Source organism: Diceros bicornis, chromosome 3, assembly GCF_020826845.1.
Source record: "Diceros bicornis minor isolate mBicDic1 chromosome 3, mDicBic1.mat.cur, whole genome shotgun sequence".
Classification (NCBI taxonomy): domain Eukaryota; kingdom Metazoa; phylum Chordata; class Mammalia; order Perissodactyla; family Rhinocerotidae; genus Diceros; species Diceros bicornis.
This window is the reverse complement of record NC_080742.1, coordinates 88,505,229-88,519,061: the sequence shown is the minus strand read 5'-3', so window position 1 is coordinate 88,519,061 and position 13,833 is coordinate 88,505,229. Positions and strand designations below refer to the sequence as shown.

The 13,833-nt window shown below is 46.6% G+C and overlaps 1 protein-coding gene across 2 annotated transcripts in view; it reads right to left on the bottom strand.

Annotated features, from left to right (window-relative positions):
- TMEM178B (transmembrane protein 178B) overlaps positions 1-13,833 on the bottom strand; it is a 347,203-nt gene that overhangs the window by 227,172 nt on the left and 106,198 nt on the right. For both annotated transcript variants that reach the window (XM_058531551.1, XM_058531560.1), the window contains exon 2: positions 7,068-7,181. In XM_058531551.1, the coding sequence (XP_058387534.1) occupies positions 7,068-7,181 (114 nt within the window). The remainder of the gene's footprint in view (positions 1-7,067; positions 7,182-13,833) is intronic.

Below are 13,833 nucleotides of genomic sequence, written 5' to 3'. Positions count from 1 at the left end.
AGGCAGATCCTAGATCATCCCCCCTTTTCCCTTGCAGTAAAAAAATAGGCCATGCCTCTGTGATATGGTAGTTTTGCCTTATATTTTGCTTTTATTTCCTCTGCAACGAATCCTTGCTGATTTAAGTGTGGAGGTCAAGACCCATGATGTGTGCATTGCAGCAGCATTAGCCTGCATTCTCTAGGTAGTCAATAAACATTAAGCAACAAGCAGTTTGATCCCTTGCCTGGTTGGCACCTGGAAATATATCATTCAGTTTGGAAAGCAGAATACCTTTTACTATCCCCTCCAGCACCTAACAACGGGGCTTCTCACAGAATAGGCACTCCATGAATATGGAATGAATAAATTAACAATTGGATGAAGGATGCCAGTGGGGTTGTGCCCATTTTCTTTTGTGGCATCTATATCAGCATGCTCGGCCAGAAGAAAGCAACTTCCAATCTGCAGAAACTGAGAGAATGCCTCGAGGCCAGACTTCCAAGTAATTCCCAGCACAAAATTGGACCTGCACATTCAGATGAATTGTGGTTTGAAGACTGCAATTACACCAGCACAGTAGTTCTCAGATTTGTTTCAGTACGTGGATGTCTTTAACAGAAGAGGTTTTATCCTACTCCACCCACCCCTTACTCCAGGCCTCCTCCCTTCCCTACTCCTAAGGCCATCTCAAAAATAAACTCTCCCTCTTGGCCGCTCCATTTCTATCACTGACCCCTAGCCAGGCGAGCCATCTAAGTAGGTGGGATCGACAGCTGCATACGCATTATGATTTTAAAGTATCTCCACGCTATCTTTAATCACCTCACTGTCATTCGTTTGGATTAGGTCTCCCAAAAGATAAAAAAGCTATCAGGGAAGGTCATCCAAGAAGACATTAACACTTTAGCTCAAATGAGTTCATCAAATTAGTGAACCTGTGGTCTACCAGAAGCCTGAGGGACTGGGACAGAGGAGAGGTAGGTTTTGACAGGCAAGGAAAGCTGTGGAGGAAAGGGGTGTCCTGGCATGAGTTACAGCTACAAGAGCAGGTGTAGGTGCGACACCACATTAAGGGATTTGTGTTCTCTGCCTGGCTTGTGCAGAAATACCAGTGGAGCTCTGTAAGGACAGGCACTGGGCAGCCTGTGGGCACCCTGAAAGGTCTGCAATGTTCCCCGCAAGGGCTGGGTAGGGGCAGAGAGATGCGGAATGGTTTGCAAAAAGCAAAGACTTCAGAATACCAAGAAACATATGGTGATGCTCTGTTGGTGGAGTTTCTGTGCGACCAAGTTTGCACAATTCTCCGGATGGTTTCTTGCTGGTGGTAACCCCCATGGATGCTAGTCTTGCGAGCAAGAGGCAGCTCACAACAGACTGTACTCAGTGAGAGCCTCACACTGGCTAGGCTCAGATGCCGATGCAGGGTAAGGAAAATGGCTGACACCGCAGGGGACCTAAGCTTCTAATGTCTGGGATGTTTACCTCATTAGGCTGTTTTACATAACATAAGCCAAAAACAGAAAGAAAAAAATAGCTGGAGAGAGTCCGCTGGAGTTCAGACCTGGCTTCTGAGTCTCAGATTCCTCCAATGCCAAGATGGCAGCCCCTTCCTCTCTGGCTTGGTTATGTTGTCTGCAAAGGAGCCAGAAAAATGTGGACTGGGCTCCAAGGAGGAAACCCTGAGCCACTCTCCAATGAGCATTGCAGCAGATATGAACAAAGGGATAGTTATCGTTGTTATATTCACTGTTATTCTTATCCCAAGCCCTTTTATCTACCATATTCATCTTGTAACCAGGGATGACTGGGAAACAAGGGACCAGAAATCCAGGCAACTCTTGGGCTGGGAGCCCAGAGGTCTGAATGGGAGCAAAGTACAGAGGGTTGATGAGCAGGCTGGTCCAGGAGCTGCCAGGACAGTCCATCAGGAAAGGAAAAGGCAAGTGCCATTAGGCAAGGAGCCAACATAAGTCCAAGGCCAGAAGGCCAATACCAGCGGAGAGGAGCAAGGAGCAGCCTAGGGCCCAAGAGGTGGGGAGTACCTGGGGGTGGCGGGAGAGAGTCATAGACAGCACCAGGGAAACTGGGCTTCGGGGGCAGGATGTGCTAATTCTGGAAAGAGAGAAGGGTGTGGAAGAGGTCATGCGAGAGAGGCCAGCTGAGAGGGGACCAGGTAGGGCTTAGCCAAATAGGGTAAGGTAAGAGTTCTGCACCAAGATCCACACCAGAGCAGCAGGACAGGCGAGGCTTCTCACCATACACCAGCCTGGGTGGGGCTGGTCCCCAAGACTGAGCTAACCTACAGGCCCCTGCTGTGAGTGCTTTGGGGACCGGGAGCCTAGTGTGCAATTCGGGTGTCTGCATCAGCCAAGACAGTTCTAGATTTTTATTTTTCTCCCTTTTAGCAGTGTGTCCACTGAAATGTCCTTGCTCCTCCACAAAATCTGTCTCTATTTCTGTCTGTCTGTCTCCCTTCTGTCTCTCCCCAATACTCCTTCCCTCCTCTTCTCCCTCCCTCTTTAACTATATATCTCATTTCTTCCAATTCCACTTTCCAGGGTTACTGTGCGAGCATGTGCGTGTGTGTGAGCGTGCGTGTGTGTAATGTGGTATGGGCGATGAGTGCCCTCATGAGGATGGGGTAGGAGCAGGGATGTGAGGTGAAATCATCTCTCTTTCTCTTTGCCTCCCTGGCCAGCTGGAAATGCGTCATGTGACCATCCAATCTAATTAGCTGAACTTTCAGTCTTGACAGAAGAGGCTTTAAAAAAAAAAAAAATCAAGCTTTCTTGGCTCTCAGCCCCTTGAAAGATAACGGAGAGGATCCGATTGCAGGAAAGCGGAGTCCCAGCTCCCTGATTCCCACTGCCAGGGGCAATCAACTGTGAGCTGAAACCTCCATCTTGAAAATGCCAAGTGCAATGAGAAAATCTGAGCTCATAAGCACAGCAACTCGGAGTCTCAGGGCTCAGACCCTGAGGGAACCTCGGCAGCAGCTGCCCAGAGTCCCTGCCAAGCAGATCAGATCAGGGGATGAGAAAGGGCCACCTTTCTCACACCTTCCTGAGGGTGCCTGCTCTGTGTGGCCCCCAGGCAGGCTCCTCTGCAGCGCCCCCTGCCAGCCTCCCTGGAGTTGTCTGGCAGGGCCCCACGCCCAGCTCCACTCCATGCTGGCTCCTTCTTGCAGAAGCACCCACTTCCCAGCAACAACATCTCCCCAGACCCTGCTTTCTTGGCCTCCTGTCTGCCCAGTCCCTATCACAGGCCAGCCAGGCTCCCCTCACACCCATCTCCCCTTGCCCTGCTCCTGGGCAGTGTCCAGGCCCCCAGATGTGCTGAAAGGGCATGCCAAAGGGATGCCAGTGGCAGAGAGAGCAACGGCAGAGCCAGTTGGGATGGCCTCAGGGCCTCTTGGGGGTTGCACAAGGACACAGAATTCTCCAAACAAGCGCTGCAACCTCAGACTGAACCGCAGAGTGTGCGAAGCCTGTGGGGATGTATTCTAGGGAGAGGAGGAAGCGGCGCCGTTTAAGATGCCACTGCAGTGCCAGCCTGCTTCCCCTGGCCACGCTAATCGGATTCTGTCACAGTCACAACATTCAACCAGACAACCCACCCGGAGACAGGCATTAGACAAGCTCATCTCCTGCGGCCACCATCCCCTCCTCACTGGCCCAGTGACACTCACCTGTCCTGCTCCAGCCCTGGAGGCAGCAGGAGGATCTGGGTCATGAGTGCAGCGTACATGGAGCCCACAGAGCCTGGACAAATGCTGCTCGGGGTCTCTGGGACCTAATAAGAGGCAGCAGGCTGGTGGGAAAGCAGGGGGGCTGCCCCAGGCAGACGACCAGGCCTGGGTGGACTGAGGGCACAAGTCCCAACTCCAGAAGGAGTTCTGCCTTCTCCAAGGGAGGTCCAGGGTGGCAAGGAGAAACAGGCACACACACTGCCTCACCAGCAATCATTACGCAAGCCAGAGTCAGAACCTGGTCACCAAGTCACCCAGGCAACTCGGCATTCAATCCTCATACAGAGACCAGCACACACGCACGTGCGCACGCACACGCACACAGAGGTTTGATTCTCTGGCCTTTTCTCTCCATGGTGGTTATTATCTCTTCCACTTGGATTTGTAAGCCTGGTGCCCTACAGACAATTTTATTCTTTCACCTGCTATTCACCTGACAATAAGTAAGGTGAAGGGACACTCAGCCAAATAGTTAAGCCTCCCATTGGTGGGGTTAACTGTTCAAAAACCACAGCATTATTTCAAACCAAATTGTGCTTTTTCCATTTGAAAGATTTTTTTCCACATCAATCGTTGATGATCAGACCACATGCAAATTCCTGATGAAAAATGTATAACCCAAGTTTAACCAAAGTTCAAAATATTTGCCAGAAGTTGTTTCAGGAAAAAAAAAAATCTTTCCTTTGGCAAAAATTATCTACTGAGAAAAATTACAGAATGTAAGATATGGTCATTTATAAAACAATAACCAATCTAGCATTAAATGAATTTATTTGATCCTATTTCCAGTATTAAAGAGCATAGTTTTCTCAAATCAGTAAAGAAATCAGAGTCTAATTTTTTTTTTCATTTCCAAAGCTTGATCATAGCAGTTTGCTAATCTCTGATAGTTTCTACTTTATTTTAAAGGGGGCTTACATGCCCACTTCCCACCTAATGTCATCAATATCTGACCTTTGAAAATTAAAATTGACATTTACTCTGGTTTACCACTACACCAGCATTGCCAATGACACTTAGCACCAACTTCAGATGTGACAGATGCTCACCTGCCCTCTGGCTAAAAATAGCTGTCATCACGCCAGGAATGGCAAATGTTCTCTGCCTGCTTAATAGCCGATTAGGCCACTCTGTGAAAGAGGCAGATGAATCCCTCACACGAAAGAGTAGCTTCCACTTCACCCAACACAGGGTGCCCAAAACCTTTGCAAACATCAGTCGCTGAGATGGCTTTAGTAGTTAAACATAGATCTGTTATCAACCCAATTCACAGCATAAGCTGCATACTAGATTCTGCAGAACCCAACAGCACTACATTTTGGGAGTGAGGACCGTGGAGACACCAGGCTCAAAAAAGATTACACAAAACCTAGCATTAGCTTCCCCTCTCCGTCTTTGCTGAAGCCGCATAACATATTTTCAGTGATGCCACAACGGGTCATCTATTTGAATTCCAGATATCTACTGTGTGTATAGCCAAGAGTTCTACAAGGTTTCCCTCAAAATGCATCTGTGCAATTTACACTAAAATAATTCTCCTTCTTGCTGAAAAACTTTCACAAACTATCTTAATTGCTTGGAGCAATTACACTATATTGTAATTATTGCATTGCCTTGTAATTATTTGCTTTGTGAATGTATCTCTCTCCTCCCTAACCCTCATCCACCTCCAGATGTGAGCTCCTTGAAAGAGCTTCCTATGGCCTCAGTATCCACTATGTGCCTAGTATGTAGAGAAACTCCATAACTTTGGTTGAATTGAAGCTGGTATGTCAATAACTTCTTCCTTCTTAGATTCCATTATGGCCCCCATAACTTAAGTTATATTTAAGTGGTTATTCAACAAGGCTTATCTTGAACATCCCTTTCTGGCTTCTATTAGGAGACTACACTAGACCAATGCAATGTGAGAAACAAGCAGTCATTGTCAGGTATTTATTTATTTGGCTCCTTACATGTCTACCTCCAAAAAAGGAAATTAATAACCCTGATTACTAGCATCTCTAAAGCAAATCTCACATTAAAATTAAATAAGTAATATGATTAGCTCAATATCTAGTAGATGGGAATTCTCTTTGAACATTAGCACCTTGTCTCTGTGTTCTGGATAGTGTCTCTACTACTGATAAAGCTTGTAGGGGCAACAGTTTGGTTAATGCTTTTCCATCCATGATACCCGCCCTATTGTTTCAGGCCAGTGGTGTTTAGTAACAATCATCCAGACACCTGGCCACAATCTTTTTCCTGAAACCAATGAATGATTGCTCTGGTCTTGTTTGATTGTACTTATCTCTCTCACCCCCCACCCCAAGCTACGGTTGATTAAAACCAAACCAAAAAGTGGAATATACCTGGTGGGCCCCCTGCAGGCAAAAGATAACTAGGCAACAAGAAATAAAAGAAAGATGGTTTCTGCCTTCTTCAGTGTTTACCAATTATGGGATCCTTGTTATTAGGAAACAATAAAAGACCCTCCTTCACATATAAATGTACACTGAATCTTAACCTTGTGACATTATGTGAAAAAAGCTGGAATAGGAAAGAAATTACAAGTCCAACAGAGGCAGCACAGAGCTACTAACATTATGAACGTGTGCACATGAAGAACTGTGCCAGCAATGAAGGAAAGCTTTCCTGACACAGACAAGCAGGGGTACCCCATGGGGCAAAGGGTAAAAATAGCCAACTAACTCTGTTTGCTCATTAAGTCACCCTCTCATCATATCTAAGTCTCTGAGGACCCCTGACCAAGTAATTCCCTAACCAATGGAAATAGATATTCCGATCTTTACTGAGCAATTGCATGTGAACCAGGATCCCAAAGCCTCATTCTAGAGGAACAGAAACTTTTAAGTTGAGGACAAGATCCCACCCCTTAGTGACCCCACCCAGATGCAAATTCCCAGTGCAATGCAGCCTGCAACAACCAGCTGGTCTCACCTCACACAAAGGATGACACAAGGGATTAATAGGTTGCCACAATAATCCTCTAAGCAACCTGGAGACTAGCTGGAGTTAAATCCCAGGAGTTGGTTCCATCAGGTGGGTAAAATCTTACTGCCTACCAGGGTAGTGAAGTAAGATCACTAATCATTGTCTAACTGCTAGTTGTATTTTTTTTTTTAATTTTAGACGCAAACTCCTCAAACCTATAATGCAACCAAAACAAACTGAAGCCATTCTGACCCACAGACATTGACACTTTAAGGAATTGCCACCATGTTCTGAGACTGTCCACAGGCCTCAGTGCATCCATCTATCCAGACCAAGCTGCTGATGGGCATCCTCCGTGCCCTCCAGAGGCCACTGCCAAAGAAAGACACTCAGGTGTACTTACGCAGGGCGTGCCACTCATCCTGACGGATGGTCTTCGTGATGTTGAAGGTGAGGTTCCTGGGGATGGTGGCTGAGGAGTAGTGGTACTTGATGTACGTGCATCGCTCAATTTCTCCTGGCAAAGAGAGACAGGAAACCAAACATTAATGAGGCAGCAGCCATGTCTGGGGCAGTTCTTGGGATCCACTTTTCTGTCCAGGGGAAAGGGACTCATTTCTTATTGGGCCTGGTGACAACTACAATTCATATAAGGCAGTAACTTCAACACCAAAAGAGCAAGGGAGAAGAACTAAAATCAAACTGCCAAAAATACATCTCTGCAATCATTCAGAGGCGGGAAGAGCCCAAGTTTAGGCTGATAGCAGCTTGCTAAGAAAGTCGTACCCATGTTTGTTTAACCTTAAGAAAATCAGCTTTCAAGCCAAGGGAGGAAGTTTGGCATCGGAAAGACATTAACCGTTTGCACCCACAGACCAAGAGAGAGCAGGTTTCAGCCTTCATGATGACATTTGTGCTTGTAGCACACGCTGTCTTGTGGAATGGTGAGCTAGATGAGGACTCTTCCCTTTTCTCTATCCCAGCCTCCACCTCCAACCTCACCTCTGAACACAAAGCACTCAAATCAATCTGTAACTCCTTGAACCAGACTCTTCTCAGGTTTCTTGAACCAAATTGAGGCCCCTTAACACACTCAACATTTGGTCTAATAGGACCTTTACTGATAAGTTGTTATTAATCAATGCATGCTTTGCTAGTCAAATGATCAAAATATTCCTATATCTTAGAGCAAAGGTTCTCCAAGTGTGGTCCTGGGACCACAGCATCAGCATCCTCCGGGAACTTGCTAGAAATGCGATTTCTCAGGCCCAACCCCAGACCTACTGAATCAGAAACTCGGAAGTAGAACCTACAATCTGAATTTTAATAAGCCCTGCAGGCGATTCTGTTAAACACTTAAGTTTGAGAACTGCTGCCTTCAAGAATCTAACAGAACTACCAATGTATTAATTCATAAATCCACCATGTTTGCCAATTCCAAAAGGGAGGCATGAGGAGGAGTTCTTCCCTTGTTACTTTTGGTCTCCTGCAGGCATTTCTATTGATGCTTGCTTATCTGGGGGATATTAAAAATCAGTGTCAGAGCATTGTAAACAATCAGGAAAGGAGTGATTTTTAAAGGTTAGGGGTTTTAAAATTTGGTTCTGCACCTGAATGGGTTTTGACGGTAATCCATTTTGCACCCCACTGATTTTCAATTTACAAGTGGTGGCACCTGAGTGAATTGTTTGACCCCCTGGCTCACTGTCAGCAGGGAACCTGGCAATGGGTGGACTGTAGTAATTTAGACAGTGCCTCTCGTGAAATGGATGCCTTATTATAAATTATATCTGGACAACTGCCCAACTGACAATTATTGGCAGACATTCCTCCAAGGGGACAGACGTTGTGCAAAGAGGCAAAGTTTGGGGAGAGGTTTATGCACTCTTTCCTTTTATCTTTAATTTTTCAACTCTTCTGCCTCTGTCCCCTTAGCCCACAAACGTTCTGATGTCTCTCAATGCTCCCAGCATTCCCCCAACCACATCCCCACCCTGTCTTCCTTCTTCCCTAACTCGCTATACCTCTTGAAAAAATAGTCTACCGGACAGTCTCCACTTCCTCAACTCACACTCATACCTCAAACCCACATGCTCTAACTTCCATAACAATTTCCTTTAATAGCATGACTTCCCATCCAGTCTACAACATCGTAAATCCCATGGTCATCCTCAAACCGTTCCCCTCTCTAGTGGTGTCCCTTCATCCTGACATCCACTGGTCACCGAATTCTGCCAGTTCTACATCAGAAATGTTCCTGGAATCCAGAATCTCATCTCTGTCCTCACTCCCTCTCTAGAAGTTGTACAAATACAATGACCAATCTCAACAAACAGTCACATGCACTGAGGACTTACTAGGTAGGAGAGACTTGCCTTGGAGACTAGCGGTTTCCAACTTCACTCACGTCATGGAGCACATAGAAAAGATGTGGGTAAGGCACCCAGGATAAACAGATACGGCTGCCCAGGCCCTGTCCAGCCTCCCTGAAGGCTGAAGGAACCAACTTTTCCAACACACTTGTAACCCATTCATGCTCTGCATTTGTCCCAACAGCGGGAAACTCTGTTATGGATATTGTCTTACTTAATCCTTTACGCAACCCAAATAAGTAGGTGTTATTGTGATCATCATCCCTATTTTACAAATGAGAAAATGGAGGCTCAAGAAGATTAAGTGACTTGCCCAAGGAAGTAGCAGTGCTACTTGAAGGATTGAAACCCAGAATTGTCTGACCAGAGTCTCCCTCCATCAGGCCACTCTCCACACTGCTGCTCGGAGTGTATTCCAGACTTTTACATACAGGATAAACCCCACACTCCTCAGGCAGAAAGTCCCCACCCCCACTCCACCTCCCCTTTGGCCCCAACCGTCACACACCCTAGGCATTAGCCAGGTAGTTCTTCCCATCTTGCCCTGAATCTGCCATATCCGTTCATGACTCTGCACCTACTCTCTTCTCTGACTTTCTTTACCTTGTACACACCTCCTCATCCCAAATGGCAGCTCCTCAGCAAAGCCTTCCGTGCATCCACGGCACCCAGCAGTAGGCATTCAATCGGCCCCTCCTCCTCTCCCTGCTCTCCTGTCCTAGCGCAGCAAGCACACCAATGGGCTGTGGTTTATCTGCTTACAGGCCTCACTCCCCCACTCGATTATGAGTCTCTCAAGGGCAGGGACTTGTCTTATCCATTCATCTTTATCTCGCTGGCCCCCAGCACAGGGTGAGCACCAATAACATGTGCTTGGAAAAAGGGAATGAATAATATGAGGTGCCCTTTGTAAAACCACAGTGGACAAGGAATTCAACTGCTTCCATTATATGCAAGGGATTAAAATAATTGAGGCAACTCAGAATGTAATGAATAAAAGGAGGTGACTGTCGCAGAACTCTGAGTCTACAGTAAGTATTTCTGCCCTGTCTGGATGATGTAAGGAGAGGCTTATCAATCAGCCTCTCACTGCACTTTGTAAATGTAATCCAAGGGACGAATAGATCAATGGCTTGGGGGGATAAAAGAGGACAAAAAGAAAGAGGAGAGGAAGATACAAAGGATAGAGGGTTGAAACCAGAATACCATCAGCAATGACCTCAGACATGTACAACTGAGCAGGTGTGCCCTGCACAAGAGCATCTCCTGGGGACACCTGGGTGCTGAAGTCCAGCTGCTGCTCTGCTTGCCAAGCCCTGCGCCCTGGTGGGGTGTGGGGGATGCTTCTGTCAGAGGGGCTGCCTTTGTCTAATTCGCACAAAGATGTCATATGAACTAGCAGCTGCCCCATACTCAGTAATTTCAAGATCATACAAAACACTCCCTGGACCCAGCTTTGGGGACACAAGCCAGGATCCCACTGGTAATGACTAGATTGGTGCCTGTCACTTGCCTCTGAGAAAAGTACCCGATTTCTTAGCTAAGATCAGGTTCTCTCAGCCTCAAAATAAACTCAACAAGTGGCCACAGGTTCCACGCAGGGTGCATCCAGCTCCCATAGCCTCCCTCACCTCCAGCCCACCTGGCCATTGAGGGAAGAGGCCACTTGACACTCAGTGAGAGCAAGAAGCTGACCGACTGAAATGTGGCCAGCCAGGGAGCTGGCTGGAGCCTTCGGAGCAGCCCCGCTGGAGGCCCTCACTATTTGCTTTGCCTTGGGGTTGTAAGGCACCCTGCCTTTGACAGCAATTAAATTTGAAAGACTCAAATACTGCCTAAGAAGAAAGGCAAAATATTTATCCATGTGTCTGCAGGTCCTGTCAGTGTGCTGGGCTTTTGTAAATACAGGCACCATCTGGGCACCAAACTCGTGCACCCAGAATGTGGGCTTCCCAATCCAAACAGGTTTTCCCACAACAAACGGTGCAGAGGGGCTACCTGGAAGGCAATGGAGAAGCCCATGGCCTTACCAGGAAAGAAGATCAAACCCATCTTTCCCAACTCCTGCATTCCAGCCCAGAGAGGTGAGCTTCCCCCTCAGGAAGCCTCAGCTGAAGGCAGGGGTGACTAGGTGGTGAGGCAGCAGACATGGCCCCCTCCTGTGGCCCCGTGGGACACTTTACACCCTCAGCCACGCTCTGCCTTCTGAGTTGGTGACTCTTCTATCTGCGTATCAGGGTCCCAGACAGAGAGGATATTTAAACAGGTAATTGAGGAGAGTTCCCAAAAGGGACAATTCACAAAGCTGAGCACAGGGTGTAAAGAGACCAGCAAAGATGGTGCAGGGACCTGGGGCTGGCAAGACGGAGTTGGCATAACCCAGAGAGGCAGCAGAGGAGGGAGCCGTCACCAGAACCTGGAGAGGGTGGCCGTCTGGAGAAGTGATACAGCTTTTGCAGAGGGTCACAGCCAACCTGTGGTGAGGTGGCAGGGAATAAGCACCCAACCTCTCACTCCTCCCACTTTCAATCTCCTGCCAGTTCCCCCAAGTAATGGAACCCACTGGAAGCCAAATGGCAGGCCAGCCCGCAGGAGCACAGAGCAGGTGCAAGGCAGACACTGGATCGGGGGGGCAAACAGAGGCATCCAGCTCGCTCCCCTTCTTCCTCTCACATCCCCCCCGCCCTCTCACCTTCTAAACTCATCATCCAGCTTTCTGTTATCCAATGCTAGCCCATCTCTCCTCCCTTCCACCTCCACTTCTCAAAGTCTTCAGTGGCAAAGGGAAACCCAGGAACAAGGAAGAGGGCGAGACCATTCCCATCCTTTTTCTCCATTTCAAATCCTTTAAGGTCCAAGGCATAAGCATGATAACTCACATCAAGTACTAAGTGTGGTCCCTGCACACAGTAGGTGCTCAATAAATATTAGTTCTTATTATCAATTGCTGCCCAAAGACTGCTGATTCTAAGGGGGCAAGATCACAGGAAATCAGGAATGGCATTAGCAACCAATGTTAGAGACATATGTCCATAGAGTATCAGTTCTCACACACACTAACCCTAGGAGGCTGGGAGAACAAGAGCTCTGATGTACACTGGACATACATACAGAGGCTGGGGAGGTGAGTGGCAGAGATGGCGCACAAACACTAAATTCTGCATTCTGATCACACTTTACAATACCACCAGCAGGCAATTTTCCTCTCACGTGCATCTGCTATCAGCCAGACATGGTTTCCTAAGTACTAGCAGAAGCAGTTTATTACTCTCAAGTTATCCTAAGTACTAGTGGAAGGGGTATTACTCTAGAGATATATATATTAAGCAGGAAACTTCTTAGGCAGAGTGATTTTAGAGGCAGCCCTGGGACCCAACGCTACTCCATCTAAACTTATCTTCCCTAAACAGGTGCCACAGTACTTTAAATTCTTCCGTTAGAGAGTCATTCCTTTGAGTCAGATATTGTTCTCTTAGACATCCATTTTTAAAGCTTTTTTAAATAAGTCTGAAGGGGTAGCACTGAGTCACTAATGCCTAGGTGTGAATGAGATTCCAAAATCTCCTTCCTCCAGGCCAGAGCAACCCTAAGCAGCAGAGGGCCCCTAGAGAAGAGAAGCTGAGAAGGGCATGAAGGATCCACAGTAGCTCATGAGTGAGGGTGTGTTCCAAAGGCAAACCCACAACTTTGCAACTGTTCCCAGTGCTGACCAGGGTGGACCTGAGGGAGAATCAGAACATGGGAACTCCTCCCACCCCTCACTTTAAAAGTAGAGTGATTGGTGCAGCCGCTACGGAAAACAGTATGGAGGTTCCTCAAAAAATTAAAAATAGAACTTCCATCTGATCCAGCTATCCCACTTCTGGGTATATATCCAAAGGAAATGAAATCAGGATCTTGACGAGGTGGCTGCACCCCCATGTTCATTGTAGCATTATTCACGATAGCCAAGATATGGAAATAACCCTAGCGTCCACTGATAGGTGAATGGATAAAGAAGATGTGATACACACACACACTGGAATACTATTCAACCATAAAAAAGAAGGAAATCTTGCCATTTGAAACAACATGGATGGACCTTGATGGCATTATGGTAAGTGAAATAAGTCAGACAGACAAAAACAAATACCATATAATCTCACTTATATGTGGAATCTTTTAAAACCAAACTCATAGATTCAGAGAACAGATTGGTGGTTGCCAGAGGTGGGGGATGGGGAGGTGGGGGAAATAGATGAAGGTGGTTAAAAAGTACAAACTCCCAGTTATAAGATAAATAACCTCTGGGGATGTAATGTATAACATTGTGACTATAGTTAACAATACTGCATTGCATATTTGCAAGTTGCTAAGAGACTAGATCTTAAAAGTTCTCATCATAAGAAAAAAAAATTTGCGACTATGTGAGGTGATGGATGTTAACTAAATTTACTGTGGCAATCATTTAGCAAACTTACGTATATCAAATCAACACGTTGTAATGTTATGTCAATTACAGCTCAATGAAACTGGAAAAAAAACGTGGGATGAAGTGGGCTGGCTATGCGATGGTCAAACATATTTAGGAAAAGTTGGGTTAAACAACATTTAAATGGTTTACTTACTGCAGGACTTGAAGAGTTTTTAATATACATAATGACTCCCCCTAAAAGGGACAGGTATGGCACACAGATGTTCCCGGATTCCTTTGACTCAAAATCCTTTTTTATTCAAAGAGCAGTTTCTACCACTAGACTATGAGTTCATCAAAATCAGGAACCATGTCTCTTGTTTACATTTCTACCCCCAGGGCCA